General features: G+C 42.3%; 1 protein-coding gene across 8 annotated transcripts in view; it reads left to right on the top strand.

Moving 5' to 3' along the window:
* Positions 1 to 19,225, top strand: part of LOC119905323 (serine/threonine-protein kinase WNK2-like) — a 42,295-nt gene extending 23,070 nt beyond the window's left edge. For 3 of the 8 annotated variants that reach the window (XM_038722220.1, XM_038722225.1, XM_038722226.1), the window contains 21 exons: positions 182 to 1,213; positions 1,340 to 1,378; positions 1,903 to 2,097; positions 2,255 to 2,677; positions 3,098 to 3,406; positions 3,709 to 3,752; positions 4,781 to 4,937; positions 5,052 to 5,168; positions 5,781 to 5,951; positions 6,212 to 6,263; positions 7,193 to 7,291; positions 7,688 to 8,484; positions 8,882 to 8,939; positions 9,029 to 9,105; positions 9,266 to 9,930; positions 10,988 to 11,214; positions 11,412 to 11,636; positions 12,914 to 13,012; positions 15,587 to 15,631; positions 16,109 to 16,410; positions 16,532 to 16,888. In XM_038722220.1, coding sequence (XP_038578148.1) covers positions 182 to 1,213; positions 1,340 to 1,378; positions 1,903 to 2,097; positions 2,255 to 2,677; positions 3,098 to 3,406; positions 3,709 to 3,752; positions 4,781 to 4,937; positions 5,052 to 5,168; positions 5,781 to 5,951; positions 6,212 to 6,263; positions 7,193 to 7,291; positions 7,688 to 8,484; positions 8,882 to 8,939; positions 9,029 to 9,105; positions 9,266 to 9,930; positions 10,988 to 11,214; positions 11,412 to 11,636; positions 12,914 to 13,012; positions 15,587 to 15,631; positions 16,109 to 16,410; positions 16,532 to 16,888 — 5,490 coding nt within the window. Of the gene's footprint in view, positions 1 to 181; positions 1,214 to 1,339; positions 1,379 to 1,902; positions 2,098 to 2,254; positions 2,678 to 3,097; positions 3,407 to 3,708; positions 3,753 to 4,780; positions 4,938 to 5,051; positions 5,169 to 5,780; positions 5,952 to 6,211; positions 6,264 to 7,192; positions 7,292 to 7,687; positions 8,485 to 8,881; positions 8,940 to 9,028; positions 9,106 to 9,265; positions 9,931 to 10,987; positions 11,215 to 11,411; positions 11,637 to 12,913; positions 13,013 to 15,586; positions 15,632 to 16,108; positions 16,411 to 16,531 lie in introns of all 8 variants that reach the window. The other 5 variants (XM_038722219.1, XM_038722221.1, XM_038722222.1 and 2 more) reach the window with 5 other exon arrangements.
* The last annotated feature ends 60 nt before the right edge of the window (positions 19,226 to 19,285 follow it).

The raw sequence follows: 19,285 nt of genomic DNA on the forward strand, positions 1-19,285 counted from the left end.
TTGCTCATTGTTGAAACAGATGTTTAATTTACTTATTTGTATTCCTCATCTTCTCATTATACTTGCATCCAATATGACTTAATGTAATTGGCACTCTTATCAGCCTTTTGTGGATTCTATCCTTGACCAGTAAAATTCACTCAAAACATAGTCTAATTTGAATTTTCCTCCTTGTCCTTAGGCCAGTTCGGCAGGACACCAGAATCAGCCATCTGTCCAGGGCCTGCCTTCTTCCAGCACAGCAGTCCACACACCCCTGCAGTACCTCCAGCCTGGACACAGCTACCCTGCTACTCCATATGCTGGCCAACACAATGCTGGAACACCAGCTCCAGCCACTCTATGTTCAGTAAACATCCAGCATACAGTCAGTGCTGCTAGCTTCACACATCCAAGTGTGCAACAGACCCAAGCTGCATCAGGATATCCTACTCCAGTTCACCAACACATTGCAGCAGCAGCAACCACCCTGCCAGCACAGCAGTCAGCACAAAACTACCCTCTAGCATCTGTAGCCCCAACTATGGCAGCCACAACCCAGTGTCATCCTGCACAAGCTCCCAGCGCGCTGCAACAGGTCCAAGGCGCAGTCAGACCTCCAAGTCAGCAGCCTGGTCAGAGCTCCTCTACACCAGCACTTTACAGCCAACAGATACCTGTTCAGCAAGAGCACCAACAGCCCTTACTGCAAAACACTCAGTCCAATATACAACTAATACAACATGCTGGGCAGGCTTATATTCAGCCTCAACTCCAACATAGCCAAGACATTCAGCATGCCATACAACAACAAATGGCACAACAGCCTACCCACCAGTCTCCTGGTCAGCAGCAAGTACATACCCCAACACTACAGAAGCACAGTCAAAAAACCATGCAGACAGCAGTTCCACAACAGAGCCAGGATGTATACCAGTCTACAGTCCAACCAGTTCAGACCCCAGCTCCTCAACCTCATCCCACACCAACCCCACTTGAGCAAGTTGCAGCCACACACCAGAGTTACCCTGCTGCAGGTCTACCTGATGCTGAAAGCTATGCACGTTCTGCCCTCAATGCACTACAGCAACAGACTGCTTCAGCTCAGAGCCATTACCTGCCTGCACAGTCTACTTCTGCTATTCCACAGAGCTATGGAGGTAACCAGATAGTGACTCCTCAGAGCCTTCAAGCCTCTACCCAGCATAGTCAGGCTACACATCTTACCCAACAGGTGAGAGTACAATGTTGATAATTATACAGTACATTGTAGCCAGGTGGCATACACAGTGCCCCAGGTTTGAATTTTATGTTTGTTTTTTCCTCCTCCTGACCTTGCCCTATTTTCATTTTTCATCAGTTTCAACCCTATCTTTGCGTCGCTGCTTTCCCGAATCAGGTAGAACGCCTTTGTCTCAACACTCTGTCACTGTGGAACTCAATGTGGGAGGGACAGAAAATAATGCATTTAAACATTTTATTTATGGCAGACAGTGCTGTTTTGGAACTACTCATTTTATTATGTCCGGTTTTGATTTAGCGCAGCTGAATTGGAAGCAGCTGTGTTGGTGGTGGACAGAAGGTGAATGAAAAAAGGAACAGCCCAGTAAACAGGAGTTTCCCCGGACAACCGCCAATAAGGGAGATAATGGAGACAGTAATGAAAACAATAACAGTGGTTTTAGCCACTGCATCCGCCAGCCCTCCCAGCCTCGCTCTGAGTCTGTGGTAGACAGTGCTCCAGTATGCGCAGCAGCTTCAGACTGATTCTAGGCTTAGGGACAGGATGGAAAATTATGAGCTAGTGTGATCTGGGTCAATGACAGGAAATGCAGATTTCCAAGCTGAAAGATGAAACTGGAATCCCTGCCATTATTGAACTTCCTCCCTTTTTTTCTCTCTCTCCTTCTTGTTCTTCGGTAGAATATTCCTGCCGGTCAGAGCATTTCACTGCTTGGACAAGATGGACAGGGCCATGGGCAGAATCTCAGCCAGTCAGCTTCTGGTGTGCCAGTCCAGGCACTTCCTCCTCAACAGTCAATGGCTCCGGCTGCTGTCCAGCAACAACTCCAACCTCGGCAGATGTCATACTCTCTACCACCAACACATCCATCCCAGGTATTGTCAGTAATTGGATGTCTTCTTGCTTGGATTATACAGACCAATAAAAGTAAAGAAGCCATCCTCCTCTTATATTTGGATGTTGTTGTCTAGATTATTTGATTTTCCCCTGTTTCTTCTTTTCTTTCCTTTTTCCCTTCCATTTTCTTCACAGTATCCCACAGTCCAGGTGATGACAGCTGTGACTGACTGTGAATCCTCATACCCTCACTCCTGCACTGCCCCTCACCCTTCAACCTCTTCTTCTCTTAATCCCATCTTCCTTTCTCCTGGACAGACTCTCCCTGTGACCCCCTCTGTGTCCCCCCCTTCTCCTCTGCACATTGAAAACGCGTTACTTTCCCCCATTCCAGTGTCTCTCCTACCGTCCCCCTCACCCGTACTGGGTAAGGTGGGACCCACATCCCCACAGCACCAGCCCACTGCTGCTCTGCAGCAAAGTGTTAGATCTGAAGCTTCTCATTTACAGCCTGCATTTATATCTGCACTAACCAGCACCCACCCCATACACACACACACTGCCCTGTCCCAGAACACACACCCTCCCACAAATGGCAGCACTCAGCCTCTCAGACAGGTAATTATGATGGTTGCAATGGAGAGCAGATGTTTACCAAGAAGGTGTGAACTGAAACTTTTGATTATGATAATCTCTGTTAGATAGTTTTTGCATCCCAAAGAAAGCCTTCTTTTCACTGCACTGGGGCTAAAGGATAATGGGGCTAAAGGATAATGAACATATATGAATTGAAGTCAGATTAATTAAATAATGTGGATGAAAATGTTTTTGTTATGCATTCTGTGCTTCATAGATTAAAAATCCTGTGAAATACCCCTATCCTGAGAGATTCTTATCAAGAAAAGGCATAAAAGCCACATGTTTAAATATCTCAAAATGTCTACTAAGGATTTAAAGTCTTCCAAGATAACGTAATTCAGTGTAGTAGTAGTACTAATACTACAAATTATAATGTGTTATCTTGTTTATCTTTTATAGCAGGCCCAGGTCAGCCATCCTGAGCTTGTCTCCTCTGCTCAGCTCACCCAACCTGTAGTATTCTCCTCACCTGTGCAGAATGGTTTAGACTTGGGCACAGACCCCACTGCTGCCCAGCTAGACAACAGGAATCCATGCCAGCTGCAGATCCAGTCCCAGAGTCAGCTTCAGAGCCAGATTCCTGTGCTGCAGCCCTTTGACTCTCAGAGAGCATCATCTGGGTCTACCAGTTCTAGTCTGACTCAGCAGAAACAGCTCAGTACTCTCACAGGAGCTGCAGGTCAGGGTCTAACAGACACCAACACGGAGGTATGAAGACATGACTCACTCCCACACTTTTTAGTTGTTGTTGTTGTTGTTTTTTTGAAAGAGGACAGTGTACATTAATCAACATTAAAACAATGTAAATGTACCCACGTTAGCTAAAAAGTGCTAATTTTCATCGGTAGTCCCCCACTGTCACTGCTTATTTCTTCCTCTGCCCACCTTAATTTGCAAAGATACCAGCACACTCTCAAGTCATTGTCTGACACATGTTACACTCTTTTTATCTTTTTTTTATCTCTTTTTCTCTCTGGTTATTTGTTTCTGTATTTTTTTTCTGTCTGTAGGATCAAGCCACAGAGAAACACACTGGAGGACAGAGCTGTGACAGGTACTTGCTAGCCTGTTTCCCTTTATACATGTTTGCAGGTGACAAGTCAGTGATTGTAAATCTAAGAAATGCATCTTGGATGAGTCATCTCAGCCAGCTCTTAGGTGCCGTCAAATGGACATTAATCCCCAGAGCAACATTCTGCCTGAGAAACAGTGACATGAATGTAAACACAACGCATTTGGTCTTTAACAGTTTTCCATCCTCTCTTACTTACTAACTGACTTAAAGAGTTAGAAGCACTGTTTACACTGTTAAAGTAACCACACAAATGTACTGAAAAGTGCCATGTTGCTAAAGCTAAAAACTAACAAGTTATCACTCTGTTAGTTGTGTTGTTTTGGACCTTGCTGACATCTGGCTATGCTAACTTTCTCTGCCAGAGTGTTGACCAATTGACTGTTCTCCAGCCAGACACAAACATATGTGTAAAACCAGAGCACACTCTGAACACTATGATGGCATCTGTTTGTCTTTTGTATCATTGTGACCAGCAGCAGCTAAGACTTCTTTTTAATTTCAGATGGTTCAGTTGTTTCTTGGTAATGGATAGCAGGTAGCTAATCCCCCACAAATCTATATTCCCTTTAAGGTCATGTAGAGTTTAGCGTCACCCATGGCTGATATATCGGAGCTTGCCAAATTCTGCAGGCATTCCAGAGCAGCGATAAACTTTTCCCTAACGTTTTCACTAAGCTCCATATCAAGCAGGAGAGGTAAAGATCATTGGCTTCTTTCCATTGCCAGTCCAAGATTACTTTCTATTGAACCCAGAAGATTGCCAGGTTAGAGATTGTTGCCTTTTTATTTATTATGTCTTGTTTACGATTTCTCACTTTGTCAAACTGTCATCTTTTTAAGGCATAACAGTTTTGGACATGTTTGTCGTTTGTTAGTTTCTGTTAGGCACTGAGTAAAACTGCAGGCACATTTTAATCTTGAAACCACAGAAGCCCACCTAAATGCAGAGCTGTGTGTTCAGTAAAAACTTACACCTACGTACCTGCTTTTTTCCTCACCAAAACCAGTGTCAACTCTGATGCCACGTCAGGGAAAGAGATGAGTGATGGTTACGAGGGGACACATGGAGGTAAAGGCGAAGGAAAAGTCCGCAAACATCGCAGGTCCACACGCACTCGTTCTCGGCAAGAGAAGATCAACAGGCCAAAGCTTAGTATGCTCAATGTGGGTAACCAAAATATATTTCAACAACGAGCATACTTCTTTAAGCTCATGTTAAAAACTAATGTAGAAAACTAAAGTAGACAAATGTATTAAGTGTGTCTGCTCTTGTTGCAGGTGTGTAACACTGGTGATAAGATGGTAGAGTGTCAGTTGGAAACTCATAACCATAAAATGGTCACTTTCAAGTTTGACCTGGATGGAGATGCACCGGAAGAGATTGCTACATACATGGTATGTAGGCAATAAAGTCACTGCTACTTCAGTTGATGCAAAGGTTTTTGTAGCATGCTGTAAGCTGTGCATTGCCTGAGATCTTTTCTTATGGCTCAGAAGTCTGAAACTCCCTGTGTTGCTGTTCTTAGCTGCAATGCAGCAAAAAATCTGTGTCTGTCTCGCTCTTGCTCTTTCTCTCTCCTCCAATCTCAACCAATTCATATTGGGCTTATATTTATAGATAGATGAATATTTATGGCATAACTGCTCCATCAACTTATCGTGTATAAAATAGGTGGTCTAAGACAAATACCTACTTAAAGCTTTGGCCTTTTTATCATGTGAAATGCTTAGAAAAAGTAGTAGTAAATAAAAACTTAAACAAATGATGCAAAAGAAGTCCTTGGCTTTCCTTAGGCCTTAAATTGAATAGACAGCATTTGCTTTATCTTGATGGCAAACTACATTTAGAGAATATACATGGAATTGCAGTCATTTTATTTACTCTTAACAATGTTTTTATCCTCCTTGTTATTGTAATCATTGCTTGTTAAGCTTGTATTTTAATCATTGCTTGTTAAGCTAAAACCATTCATTTTCTGTTACCTTTTTCTCTCTTGTGCCACTCAGGTGGAGAATGATTTCATTCTGCCTTTAGAAAAGGAAGTGTTCATCGAGCAACTGAAGGACATTGTGGACAAGGCTGAGGACATGCTGAGTGAGGACACAGAGGGTGAGAGAAACTCTGACCAGGGAGGCAGTCCCAAACAGAGTGAAGGAGCTGGCATACTGGGAACTGAGGTGAGAAAAGAACTGTTGATAGTTAATAGTTGAGATGGCGCAATCTGTCTCTGTGCGCTTGTGCCTCAGATACATAATCCTGATAGCATTCTCGAGATGACTTTGCATGTAACGCTGGAAGAAAGAGCTGCCAAAAATACCACTCTTGCTGATGTGACATTTTGATCTAACTGAATCTTTGAGGTTCAGCTCTTTGACTGGTTGGGGAAGCTTTTTAAATTGATGTATCAAATCTGTGTCTAATCCTGTCTTTTCTGTAGGGATGGAAAGCTTCCACACCCAGCACCCCACAGCTGGTGTACCAGCAAAATGGTACTTACAACCACCTGGAACTTCACTTAAGCAATATCCACTCACTTTTTATTTCTATTTAAGCTCTATTTATATATATTTTCACATATTTTGGTGTCTAAATGAATATTAAGTACAGAAGGTTTTGGAATTTGTGCAGTAGATGGTTCCAGCCGCGAACCACTTGCAGTGGCTGTAACGTATCACTTCGGGGTGTAATAGAAATTTTCCTATAGTGAGTCTTCTGTAATAAAGAATTCAGACTGGACGTCTTTAAGGGTTTTATTATTTGCAAAGAGTCAGACAAAAATAGAGAATGCAACCAGCCTGCAGAGACAAAGAGCCAGTGAAGAAACAGGTGAATTTATACTCTAAGGGTATTACGCAGCTGTCTTATGGAGAAAGGGAGTCAAAACCAACTGTTCTGAGATGAAGACCTACCAGGGACAATCAGATAAGAAACGCTCTAACAATCTGCTTTCCCATGGGAACAGTCTTCACCTATTAAAGCATCAAACACCACACAGTGAAATATAGACCTATAATAGTACAGCAAACAGTAAACCCAGAGTGAGTCATGAGTTGGCGAGAGGAGACTGTTTTGTTGGAGTAATGTTAGGAAATAAAGTCTTGCTAGCAGTTCCTCTATGTACACAACAAACTTCTCTCCCTCGTTTCCATGTTGCATTTCTTGCAACAATGCAGCCGGTTTGCGGCCGGCTGAAACCATCTACAGCGTGGATTCCAAACCATCTTGTTTGTACTAGTCATTATGACAACAAAATATGTTAAAATAGGGCCCAGGTTTAAAGAATACCAAAATAAGTTAAATCTGTATTCTCCCATTCCTCTTTTTAAAGCAGCCAGCCAGTAATTTTAGCTTTTCCATTGAATTGATTTTATAGTAGAAGTAGATTTATGAGTTTTTGCTTTCCCTTTGTCCTTGACAGTCCTACACACTGGCAAGCGTTGGTTTATCATCTGCCCTGTAGCTGAGACACCAATGTTAGACAAAGAGAAGACTACATCTCACACCTCGACAGCACAGGGTATGCTTCACACTCAGAAATGCACTTCATTCACGCTTCCTTCATGTCTTCATGTTTATTACTTACTAAACGAAATTCTTTTAATGTGAGGTTTTGCTTGCTCTGCCGGGAGTGCCTAGAATAGTCTAAACAGTTTGTGTCTTACTTGCTTCTGTTGATAGTGTAAACGCATGTGTGTGTTCATCAGTTGGGGTCAGTTATATAAGACTGCTTCTGCAGTAGTTCTAGGCAGAAATGAAAGGTAGCCTTTATACTCCAGCTGACAGAGCCTGATGGGGGAAGACGACCAGTGACGTAACACTCCCGGACCCACAGGACCCAGCTCCTATTCTTCATGGTCTTGGTGTTGAACTCGAAATCTGTTCTCCTCCTAATTTCCCCTTTTTATTTCCCTAGAACCTGAAAAATCTGCCTCATCATCAGTCAGGTCCGACAGCAATACAACTGCAGTGACTACCCCAGTCGCATCTTTATCCTCCCACAGTCCATCCTCCTCCTCTCTGCCCCCTGCAGCTCAGACCTCAGTGCAACAACAAGACCAAAATATTGACAAAGCCCGAATCCAGCAGCCCCAGCCGTGTCTAACTAAACATGCCCTTGCTGCTGCTTGTGTCAGCCATCGCAACTCCCTTCCTGTGGAAGAGCCATGCATCTCTGCTGTCTCTATGGTAACGGACATGCCATGCTGCCCTATTGTGCCACCTGTCTCTCTGGATGTGAATGCTATTGATAAAGGAGCTGGTGGTGGTTTGGCCTCCTCTCAAACTAATCAGCAGAATCAGAAGCTCAGTCCAACTGGAGAACAACCCCCTCAGCTTGCCTCCCATCAGTCGGTGGTCCTGCAGCAACCCTATGCCACACCCATTCAGCCTGGTACAGTCACCTCCCAGCCCCAGAGTCCAGCACATCAGCCCTCTCAGAACTCCCAGCCTTCAAGCCATCAGCAGCCAGTGAGTGGTGGGCCAGGAGAGTCGGACAGCGAGGGGCCACGCAGGGTGGAGTTTGTTGACCGCACCATTAAGACTTTGGATGAGAAGCTGCGAAACCTGTTGTACCAGGAGCATTCTCCCTGCCAGCCCTCCAGCACTGCGTCTGACGCCCAGGCCTCCAGTACAGAGGGAGTCAGCTCACCTCCAGTCTCAGACGTCCAGAGCACTGAGGGAGCACTTTCAAAGAAGAAAGTGGAGCTACTGGTAAAATAAATGATAAAATAAGTGTCTGTGTGTGCATGAGAGAGAGATCTGCGCATTTAGACATTGGAGAGGAGCTAAGTTAATGACGGCATCATTGAATCGTTTCCCTTCACTGTGTTATTGATTTGACTATTGGCAAGACTAATACTGTGTTTAGAAAGAGAGGAGGGTAATAAAATTACTGCTGACAGCACGATACTTCATCATGATCTCTTCCTGTGGAAGCTTCAGGTTGTGTGTTTCTTTGTGTGCATGCATGGCTACCAAAAGCAAATCAGGGTCTGACTCATTCAGACAAAACTGAGGTCAGGAGAGGATAATGACTGGCCCTTACCACACTGATTTAGCATATCTAGTGTTCCTCCCACTCACTCACCCTTCTCTTTTTCTCTGTTAGCCTCAGATTCCTGAGCGCACAGATAGTGTGGGTGCATTAAGTGACTCTGCAGTGGCAGGTAGGTAACATTATTTATGTAATTCCCATATCACATTATTACAAATGATGGTTTGAGAATCATTTGTTGTCTTCTTCCTGGTCTTTTAGCCACAAGCAGGGTTTTGAACAGAAGAGATGTGACCACCAGCTCCAGTTCATACAGCAGCTCCAAAGGCCGTTTTCAAGTAATAACCCACTTTCAAAATTCTGAGCAAATCTGCTCAATATAAGTGTCAAATGACCAAATTGAATTTTACAAAAGGCCACAACTCCATTGTTTGTCTTGGGTTGATGATATTTATGTGCCCTAATTTTGTTAAAAACATGGGCCTCTCTTCTTTCCAGATCATTCCAACTCCACCAGATGTAATCTTTCGATTAGAGAAAAGCAAGACAAGCTGCAGCACCTGCAGTTCTCCAGCTCCCTCTAGTGGTTCTGGAGGGTCACACAGCCAGACCCAGGGCCCAGGCAGGAAAGAGAAGGGTGGAGTGGCTGTGGACAGGTCCTCTGTGACCACTGCGGCTGATAATGACAATGCAGGAACATCCAAACCCCAAAGTAGTAACCGTTACTCTGCCCCACCGGACTTCTACCAGGCCACCCCCACTTCCAGCCCGGATCTCACCCCCCGCCACATCCCCCGGGCCCAGACCATCGACACTCCAACCCATCACCACTACCACCACTCCTTTCACCTCTACTCTGACTCGGGAGATGAGGACAGCAGTAGTGTGGCCCTTCCCCCAGCCCACCCAGCTCCCCCAGCTCATGCCCTGTCTGAGCACAGTGGAAGCGACCTCATGAAGAGGGCAGTGGCCTTCCTGCGGCGCTCCGGTCGGAGCAAAAGTGAGCAGAGTTCTGATTCACCAAGCAGACAGCCCGTGGCAATGAATGGTCACGCTCCTTCAGCTTCTGCAGGACATGCCCAGTCATCCTACATCAGCAGTGACAATGACTCCGAGTTTGAGGATGCAGATATGAGGAAAGAACTACAGAAACTGAGAGAAAAGTAAACTAACGTGTACACACACACACGCACTCACCCACAGCTACAAAAATGTGTTGCATAGTCTGTCAGCAGCGTGTTCCTGAAACATTATTCAATTTTGAATCTAAACTCTGCATGTTACTTAACAGTACTTTGGTTTTACTGGCTTTTATTTAAGAGAGAAGATGTGATTGTTTTCTACAGTAGTAAGAGCTTACTTTTCAGTCTGACTGCTCTAAATTCATTATTTGCAAAACAAATGTAATTCATAGAAGATGCCTCACATTCATCCAGTTTTCAAATGTTTATCAGCAACAGTAGTAGCCAGAACTATTGCTGCAACCAAGCATTTATTTTAGCACTATTGGGTTAAATGTTAAGGTTATTAGGAGTTCTGGTGGATATAGCGTTAATTGAAATTTAACAATTAGTGTCCTGCTCATCCTCTCCCAATATTATTGATCATTAAGAAGATGGCACATTACCAAGTTCTTAAAGATAAGTGTGCTTAATCTTGTCATTAAAAAACACTGCTGCATGTCATCCCCCCTCTCTCCCTCGTTTCCTCTCTCTATCCTATCCACCATAAAGGCAAAAATGCTCACAAAATATCTCAAACAAAAAAAAAAAAAAAAAACTGAATTGGTGAGATAATGTTACATGAACTTCCAAGCATTCACTTTTCACAAATTCCAGGACAGAACAAATCTGCAATTATGTATATTTCTTTTTGTAACATTATGTCTCCGCAAGGCTGCCAGTAGCTGTGTTTTTCTGTGCTAGTAGCAGAGAAATCCAAAAGTAAAGTAAGTAAAAAAATTATCAGTTGCCACTGAGGTGAGGTTTGTAAGTTGTGATGACACAACCTGTTTCTGTATGTATGGAGAGGTATTTGAATGACTCATTAATCCGGCACACAGGTTAGAAGATGTCCTTTGACGCAGAGGCTTTATTGGACTATATAGGGAGTAAAATATTCAGGGAATGCTTGGAAAAAAGACAATGAAATTGACTAGCGGTCTGTCAGAAATATTTTAAGTTAATTTCTCTCTGTTCTCTCCCTGTACCTTCTCACTAGACACATGAAGGAGATCTCTGAGCTGCAGGCGTTCCAGAGGAATGAGATTGAGCGACTGTACAAGGAGCTGGGAAAAACATTGCCCCCCAATGTCGGACTACTTCACGCTGCACCCCCAAGTGGTCGAAGGCGCAGGGCCAGCAAACACAAGCTGAAGGCTGGAAAACTACTCAATCCGATGGTGCAGCAGCTCAAAAACAATCTTAACACTTCCACAGAGAGGAAAGGTGTGTGGGTTGGGATGGTGGGGTGATAAGTGGTTTATGTGATGATTTGTGTGCATGGGAGAGCAGCTTCAGTCTGAAACACAAGTGAAAAACACAGGAATGGCGTTGTGTACAGAAAATAGCAGGAGTGTGTGATTCACCAAGTGATTCACTCTGACTCACCCTTTTTTCATTTTTCCCCCTTTTTTTGCACCAAGGTGAAAGTGCTGCCAGTTCATCTGGCTCCCCTGCTAAAAGTTCAGTTCTGTCAGATGGCTCTGCCCACTCCAGTGGCAGCTCCAGCTCTAGCAATCAGCCCAGCACCGCCCCAGAGCAGGTCCACACCCAGCAACCCTGTTCCTTGAAAGGCTCTTTCTCCTCAGACAACATCTACGCTGGACTACATGGTGATGGAACGGCCAACCAAGCTGGCACTGGTCAAGGTACACATTATAGGTTCATGTGCGTGTGTGTGTGTGTGTGTGTGTGAATGGGACATGCTATCTACAACAGCCACTAGGGCTAAGGTAAATGTGTTGATGTTGTCCATTCTGTCCATGGACAACATTTTGCAAGTAGACAGATCAAGAGTCTCATCCTGAAGGATTATAGACACAAACAGGACCACCTCATTTTAACTGAACTGTTAATTTCATACTGTATGTAGGACCACTTAAAATACTATGTATTTAAAATTAAAGCCATATGTTAAACATACACATTTTTATATTTACTTATCAGATGGCTAGCATCTGTTACTAATGCATATGTGCGTTGGGCCCGGGTATATACCATCTGCGTTGCAAGTAATACGGATCACTGATGTGAAATAATTGTGTAAAGGCTGAGGTTGGCACTCTTTCCAATAATTTAAGCGTTTTTAAACAAGTTCACATTAAATAAAAGTCATACTTTGTTTATGTAGCATTAAGGGAAATAAAACATCCAAGAACTTCTGTACACAGATACTAAACATAAAAAATAAAATAATGGAAAACATGGAAAGTGATCCATAGTTTCATGCACAGTATAGAGGATATGGATTTGATAATAAATAATACTTATTAATAAATACTACTCAGTGTTTTCTCAGTAGCCATTATATAACCAAATGATTAACCAAGCCAGGTATTAGTCTACTGCAAGTTAGACAGTTGCACAAAAATGGAGACTGACGCATTTAAAGGCTAAAAGGTTGGACACTGTACTATAGTCTACTTTGTAGTCTATCTTTGTGAAACCTAACTGGCTGATTTCTCAATTTATTGATTTACTCATTATTTGATGAATTTTTTAATATAATTTCACTTTTGTTTTTTAACTACATTTTATTCTGAGATGTGTATTTTCTGATTTTATGCCATGACATAAAACCTCTTCTATGAACAGGTGTTGAAAATAACCCAAGCTATAAACACTTTATTGGTAAAAACAAACAAATAATATGAGCGTCAAAACCCAAGGACACAGCCACAATACCCTTACTCTATAGTTGTTGTCCCCCCCTAATAAGAGAGTCTTTTACCAGTTGTAATAATTGGCTGAAAATTCCCATTAATTACCAGACAATTTAGTGGGATCCTACATATCGTGCACTCCTTCTTAATATCCTTTTGCTGGTGCTTTTGATGGTGGGGGTTTCTCATCCCAGTCTCCGTGCACTATTACAAAGTATTTCTCTTGTTTCTTCTCTTCTTCCCTCTTATATTCATTTTTACAGGCTGGACGGTTTACCACCAAACGTCAGAGAGAGTCACCTATAAATCTAGTAGCAAACCACGCACTAGATTCCTCAGTGGACCTGTGTCTCTGTCCATCTGTTTGTATTTGTTCTTTTCTATTTCCTCCTCACTCATTTCCATCTTCTCTTTATTTAACCTGCCTATTTATTCTATCAACCAATTTTCTGTTTTTAAATATGTGATATAGTGGATCTTCTATTTCATCCTCCTCACAGGCCTCCTCACCTGACATACATCACCATTTTCTTTTCCCACCCTCCCTTAACAACCTCAAAGCTTGTATTCTGTATGGTATTTTTTTTTATGTTTTATTTATTTTTCCTGACCGCCAGAGGATATCCATCACATGCACACATGATGTTGGTATTCAAATCTCATATCTACAAAGTCAACTGAATCTAGCTTACATAGTCACACACCACCAGAATCAGAGACTTAAGCAGCCAGGATGCGTTTCCTTTTCACCTTCAAGTGATCAGTAAAGTAGGTCATATTTATGTGTAGCTTGTGTTTTGGCTTATGACTTTGCTGGAATTCCCTTCACCAGTTACTGCTGTTGAACATTGCAACTGGTGTAAATGTGTTTGTGTACAGTTATCCGTATATTATTTGTATATGTGCCATTATTTCAGTTTGATTGAAGGCACTACGTTTAGAATTAGATTTTTTTTGTGATGTTGGTGCCGCCCAGTGGTGGTATCAAGAAAGACACTGGCAGACAGCAGTCTACGCATGTTTAACAGAATTCAACACCAATTCAAATGGAATGGCACACACTTGAAAATACATTTTTAAAAATGTATACTGACAGCTTGCAGGACGACTTAGATTGTTGATCGGTATTTAGATTGAGGTGGATTTCAGTGGTCTGATTTGTTTTGTATGTTACACTGAAATAAGAGGCTATGCCTTATCAAAGCAGTTGGTTTCTAAATTGATTGTTGAAAATATTGTTGATGAATACAGGTTCAGAAGGTTTCCACCTCCTGGTCTGCATCACTGGGTAGTCTTGAGTTATTTGTGCACCAACTGTATGGTTTTTTGCAAATGTGTGCACTTGCATGGTATAAATATCGGCACGTATTGCTGTAGCAACAGTCATCTTACAGACACCCCCACAGTGTTCTGTGAATAATACATCTTGATAAAGATTTTGCTATTAGTCCTCCAGGTGGGAAGCAGTGTCTGTGGTGGTCAAAGAATGAAGCAGAACAAAAATGGTGACTATGGTTCTATGAATTCAGAATATCCCCAGAGTGTCTGGCCACCATTCCATTTGTTGGCGTGATGAAAAGGAAACATATCCAGGGTGTGCAAGCCTCTTATAAATCTTTGTGTGTGGCCTCCAGTACCCAGGCTGCAAGTAACTTTGATGTCATAGGTATTTATCTGTACACAGTCTTTCCTCTGGCAATCAACCACAGTTACATTCATAACTATTCATTTGTGGGTATTAACCCCCCCCCTTCATACAAATGCTTTGTGCAGTGCTTTTGGCTTTAAAAAATAGACCCCACAAGCACACTGGTGCTAGTTCTCTCCAAACATGGGCCTGAGGTCAGATCTAAAACAAGACTGTGTGTGTGTGTGTGTGTGTGTGTGTACATCTGTGAGAGAATGCCAAAGCCTTTATACCCTATATATTTGTTGTGTGTTTCCATCCACTGTTAATTTTGATTGTAGAACATCCCAAGTCAAGGCACTTTGCCCAAGTCAGCAATCCTCTGTATACTAACACAGAGGACCCCCCTCGCCCCCCATCCAGCCCTTCCCTGATAGGCATGGCTCTTTTACTGTGGTAGAGGAGAGCTCTCTCTGTCCCTCATGTTTGGACGGAGACGACGTGCATGGTGCAGGCGCCAAGCAGGGCACTGATGGGAGACTTGCTCCGCCATACGAAGGGCTGTATCATCAATATTACTACTTTTTTTTTTTCTCTCTCCTTCCACCTCTCCTGAGTTACCTGCATGTTTCCGACAAGTGCTAACTCTGATTTCCAGCTAGTATCTGTGTGCTCTTTTAAGTTTGATTTATTTTGGTTTCACATTTTTGTTTCACAGGCATTCTCACATCGACAAAGGGATCTCTTTTTAATCCAGGCTCCAGTCTTCCGTTCTTAGAAATCACTATAATCTTGTTATGGTCTCTCCTTTCCTAACTTATTGACCAATTAGTCATACTAAATGTTACAAACAAATAAATAAAGAAAGATCATTCTTTATTGTAAATGCATTTAAGATGATAGTTCTGTCCCCACACAACATTGTTAAAAAAAAGAAAACCTTTTGATTTGTTTTCAAAAGGTTAATTTACAAGGCAGCATAAAATATGATGGTCTTCATCCTGACAAGGTTGCTAGAAATGCAGGAACGAATTAACATGCAACATCACAAACTGAGACTAGGTGTGATCTCTTAGGCTTGTCAGGGACACTTCTACAATGACTGCCCATTTTAAAGAGAACACCTAGGGTCTTTCTTCCAATCGCCCTCACTGATTTTTAAACCCCTTGTCCTCCTCTTCCTCTATCTCTCTCCCAAAATTGTTTTGATAGCTCAATGTGCTTTTGAAGCAGCTTGTCCACATACTTGTGGTGTGCAGTGTGTCCTAGCCTAACTGTTTCTGTCTTGTGCTGTTTTACCTTTTTATAGGGTCCACTCTGAAACGACTATGTCTAGGCAAAGAGCGCAGTAGTAGTAACTATCTCATTTACTTTCTTACTCTCTGTCTTTCTTAGTCCTCCTTATGTTTGTGTGTGCACTTTATTTTCTTTTTTTTTTTCTTTGTTTCGGCACTTTGAAAATGTGGCAGTTATTGTTGAATATGTTGGTACTCTGCAGATTTTTGCATTAATTTGTGTTTGTTGTTATGCATGGCGGTGTTAGTTTCTTGATTGCTGAATTTTGTCATTGCTTGCATATCAAACATTTCATTTGTCTACAACTACTTATCAAGTCTTGTATGTTGCAATCCTTTGGCTGCTATGTTGGCAAAATGTGTCAGTAAATAAGTTGTATCTGGCCTCAACAAAACCATTGGGACTATTCTTCAAGTGATATCATAGGTTCATTGTGTCAGAAGTGCCTGAAATTACGCCATACAGCAGCCAATTGATTTGACGGTCAAATTTTTTTTGAACTGGCCAGATCTTTAAGACCTTTGTGTCTTTTCAGGGTCTTCTCTGAGCACCGCTACAGCGCAGATGGCCTCCAGCCAGCCACAGCCGTCATTCACAGCAGCCACACCCTCGCTGTCTCCTCAGCCAATCCCACGGCTTGCTCAGGTCCAGACCAACAACAGCAACAACAAGAGAGGCACGTTCACCGACGACCTTCACAAACTGGTCGATGACTGGACAAGGGAGACTGTTGCGGCAGCCAATCAGCCGCGCCCCTCCCTGAATCAGATCAAACAGCAGAGACGCCAGCAGGACCTGGAGGGCAGGGCGCCACCCATGGGAGCAGCTACACATGAGGTATTCGAAATGGACGTGCACTCTGGGATCAGATTTTGAGTGGCACTTTAATCTATGACATTTGAGGTACTTATGAGGCGGTCTATGCACTACTTTGTACAACAACTCCCTTCTGTTTCAGATGAAATGCCATGTTGGTCCCAGCAACTTCAAGCTGCCTCTTACCTGCCCCCTGACTGCTGCTTTAGGCCCTGGTGTGCCAACAACCCTAACTCCTAGTCCCAACTCCTCAACAAAGCTCTCTCCTGGGTTCCTTTTGCCAGCAGGCTCCTACGGTGGGATGGTTCCTGGTCCTCTTTACCCTCAGCCGTGGCCTGGCATGCCTAGTCCCGTAGGCTCCATGGGTCCAGTAGGCCTGCTTGGTGCTGCAAGTATGATGCCCTATGCCACAATGGCAAACCCAGGCATCAAAGCCTACCCTCTGGTAATGCATGACCCTGAGAATGGCCCCTGTCCAAAAACCACAAGGACTACTTAAATTGTTAACAAAAATGTGTAAGTGTGTATAGGCAGGACAGTCCAACTCCGCTCTGTTTCACCAGAGCCACACATGTACATAATCTGATCTTGTAAATAACATGACGCAAGTGTTGGTATTCTTTATACAACACATATATCTGTAGTCAGTTGAGTGAGTGAGTGAGAGTGTGTGTGTGTGTGTGTGTGTGTGTGTGTGTGTATACTATACAGTACATGTTAAGTATGTATGCCTGAATACCTAATGCTTTTTGGCTTCGGTCTTGACTAAACTCAGCCATACGAGACATTTTGTCTGCGGTCACGAAAACATATTTCACTTTATTCTTTTATCACTTCAGCTGTCACAAGGATTTAGCCTTTCTGTGTTACGTAGATGTTAAACACTACATTTGAATCCTAATACCAGTGGTTTGAGATACAATAACGGGACAGTATTTATGACAAAGAAGGAATGTAGTGCCTTGAACATTGATTTATGTTTAGTTTTTTCTTCTGTGAAGCAAAGCATCTCTGCATCAAAGCATTTCTGCATCTAAGTTATTTTATTTGATGGTAGCTTTAGTGCAGTCTCCTTTTTTATTTTTTTTAATGCGTTGCGGACACTTTTTTTGGTTTACATATGAATGCCCTTGTAGTACTGCACTATAAACACAGTATATGCTCTTATTTAAATAATAAAATTATGTTTTAACCCTTGTTTACTTTCCACCCCTGTGACAGATGGAATGCCATAGTGGTGAGATGTACCGTTGCCTTGCAGAAACAAATGGTTAATGTAAGACTGATGAGAGAAGGGAAAATAAATATTAAGCCAGCAGCCAAAATCCACTCTTTCAGGTCAAATGGTTCAGTTGGATGCGGCCTCTTTTTTTTTTTTTGATAGGACAACTGATGCATTGGACAGCACATGAGTTGGCAGTGTTGTAGCCTTGTGCTCAGAGGAAAGGGTTCAGAGCCATATTTACTGTATGTAGTTCTTTCTACAGTATATGCCTCTGGTAGTGTTCTGATCAGAATGTAGCAATTAATATGTGAATTTTTGAGGCTTAAAAGTGCAATTTAACCCCTCCACAAAGCTTTGATAGTGGCCTTGCCACAAGCCTTATCACAGATGTGTGCAACAGGAGCAAGTGAAAAGTTGAACTAAGTTACAAAATCACAAAACAACAGACGTTAATTTACCAGGCAAAGTGTAAACATTACAAACCACCAAGCTAATACTCTGAAGTCGTCACTACTGCTAAATGTACTTTCAACTTGGCTGTCCTATTACTCAGCATACACTGTAAAATGTTTTGTGCAAACACCAGTGAAATCTGACGTTTTTAAATGATCTGATGTTTAAAGCTTGATTTTTTTTTTTTTTTTTTTTTTTAATGCTGCTGCTATTGTCTGAGGTGATTCCACTGTACAGTAATGGATTCAATTCACATAAGATGGTACTTAAATTAAAGTCCTCAAATTAACAAACAAGACAAAGCAGTGTTATTGCCTTGTTGAAATTTTGTTGTTGTTTATTTCCAAGGTTGCTTGTGATGGCAGCTTTTTTTGGTCATTTTCTTTTCAATAATATATTGAAAAATTCAAACGATACTTGATGTGGGAGATTTGCACAAGATATAGTCTCCCTAATGTCTAACCAATGTTTAAAGAGTTTCCTACACTGTGTATATAGTAAGTTTCACCGCCTGTAATTTTTTATCACTGACAAGCATGGCTGACTTTTCATGTTGCACAACGCAAAGATAAACAATACAGCTACTGTGGTTAGAGATGTCACATCTCCACAACACATTTGAAACGTTTCAGCACCCCAATCCTGCCAAGCTGTGAACTGTACAGTTTTCTTGTAGTCTATATTTGTACGTTTTGTTTTGTTTGACTGTTTAGTGGTGGTGGTGGAGGGGTTGCTTTGATGTATATTATTCCATCAATTCGGTTTGAATTGGACTTTTATAGGATACTATGCAGAGTCTTCTGCTTTGGTGAAATACTTCCAGTAGTAAGAGATTTCTGTTCTCTGTCACTTGTATCTGGTATATTTTGTTCCACCTCCCTCTGCTAACTCATGGGGAGCAGAAGATGGAGTAACTATTGCTGGCTAACTCTTTTGGATGCAGTGATCAAAAGGGGAGAGCTGAAATGCACAGAGAAGGAGCAGATACTTCCTGCTCTGCCCATCTCGCTTCTCTCTGGACAACATTGCCACCTGGTTTAACTGTGTGGGATTGCTTTTGCCTGCCATGAAGTCCCACTGCATTACCCCACCCTACCCTGCTGCACTCGAATCACAGACTGTATGTTGAGAGAGAAATAAATATTATTTTGTGCTTGATGGTGTGTTTCATTGTTTTTATTTCTCTAGGCTATCTAATTAAAGTATATTTCTGATTAG

This window comes from Micropterus salmoides, unplaced genomic scaffold (genome assembly GCF_014851395.1).
Source record: "Micropterus salmoides isolate LMB-PRFRI ecotype aquatic unplaced genomic scaffold, ASM1485139v1 Ms_hic_scaffold_16, whole genome shotgun sequence".
Taxonomy (NCBI): domain Eukaryota; kingdom Metazoa; phylum Chordata; class Actinopteri; order Centrarchiformes; family Centrarchidae; genus Micropterus; species Micropterus salmoides.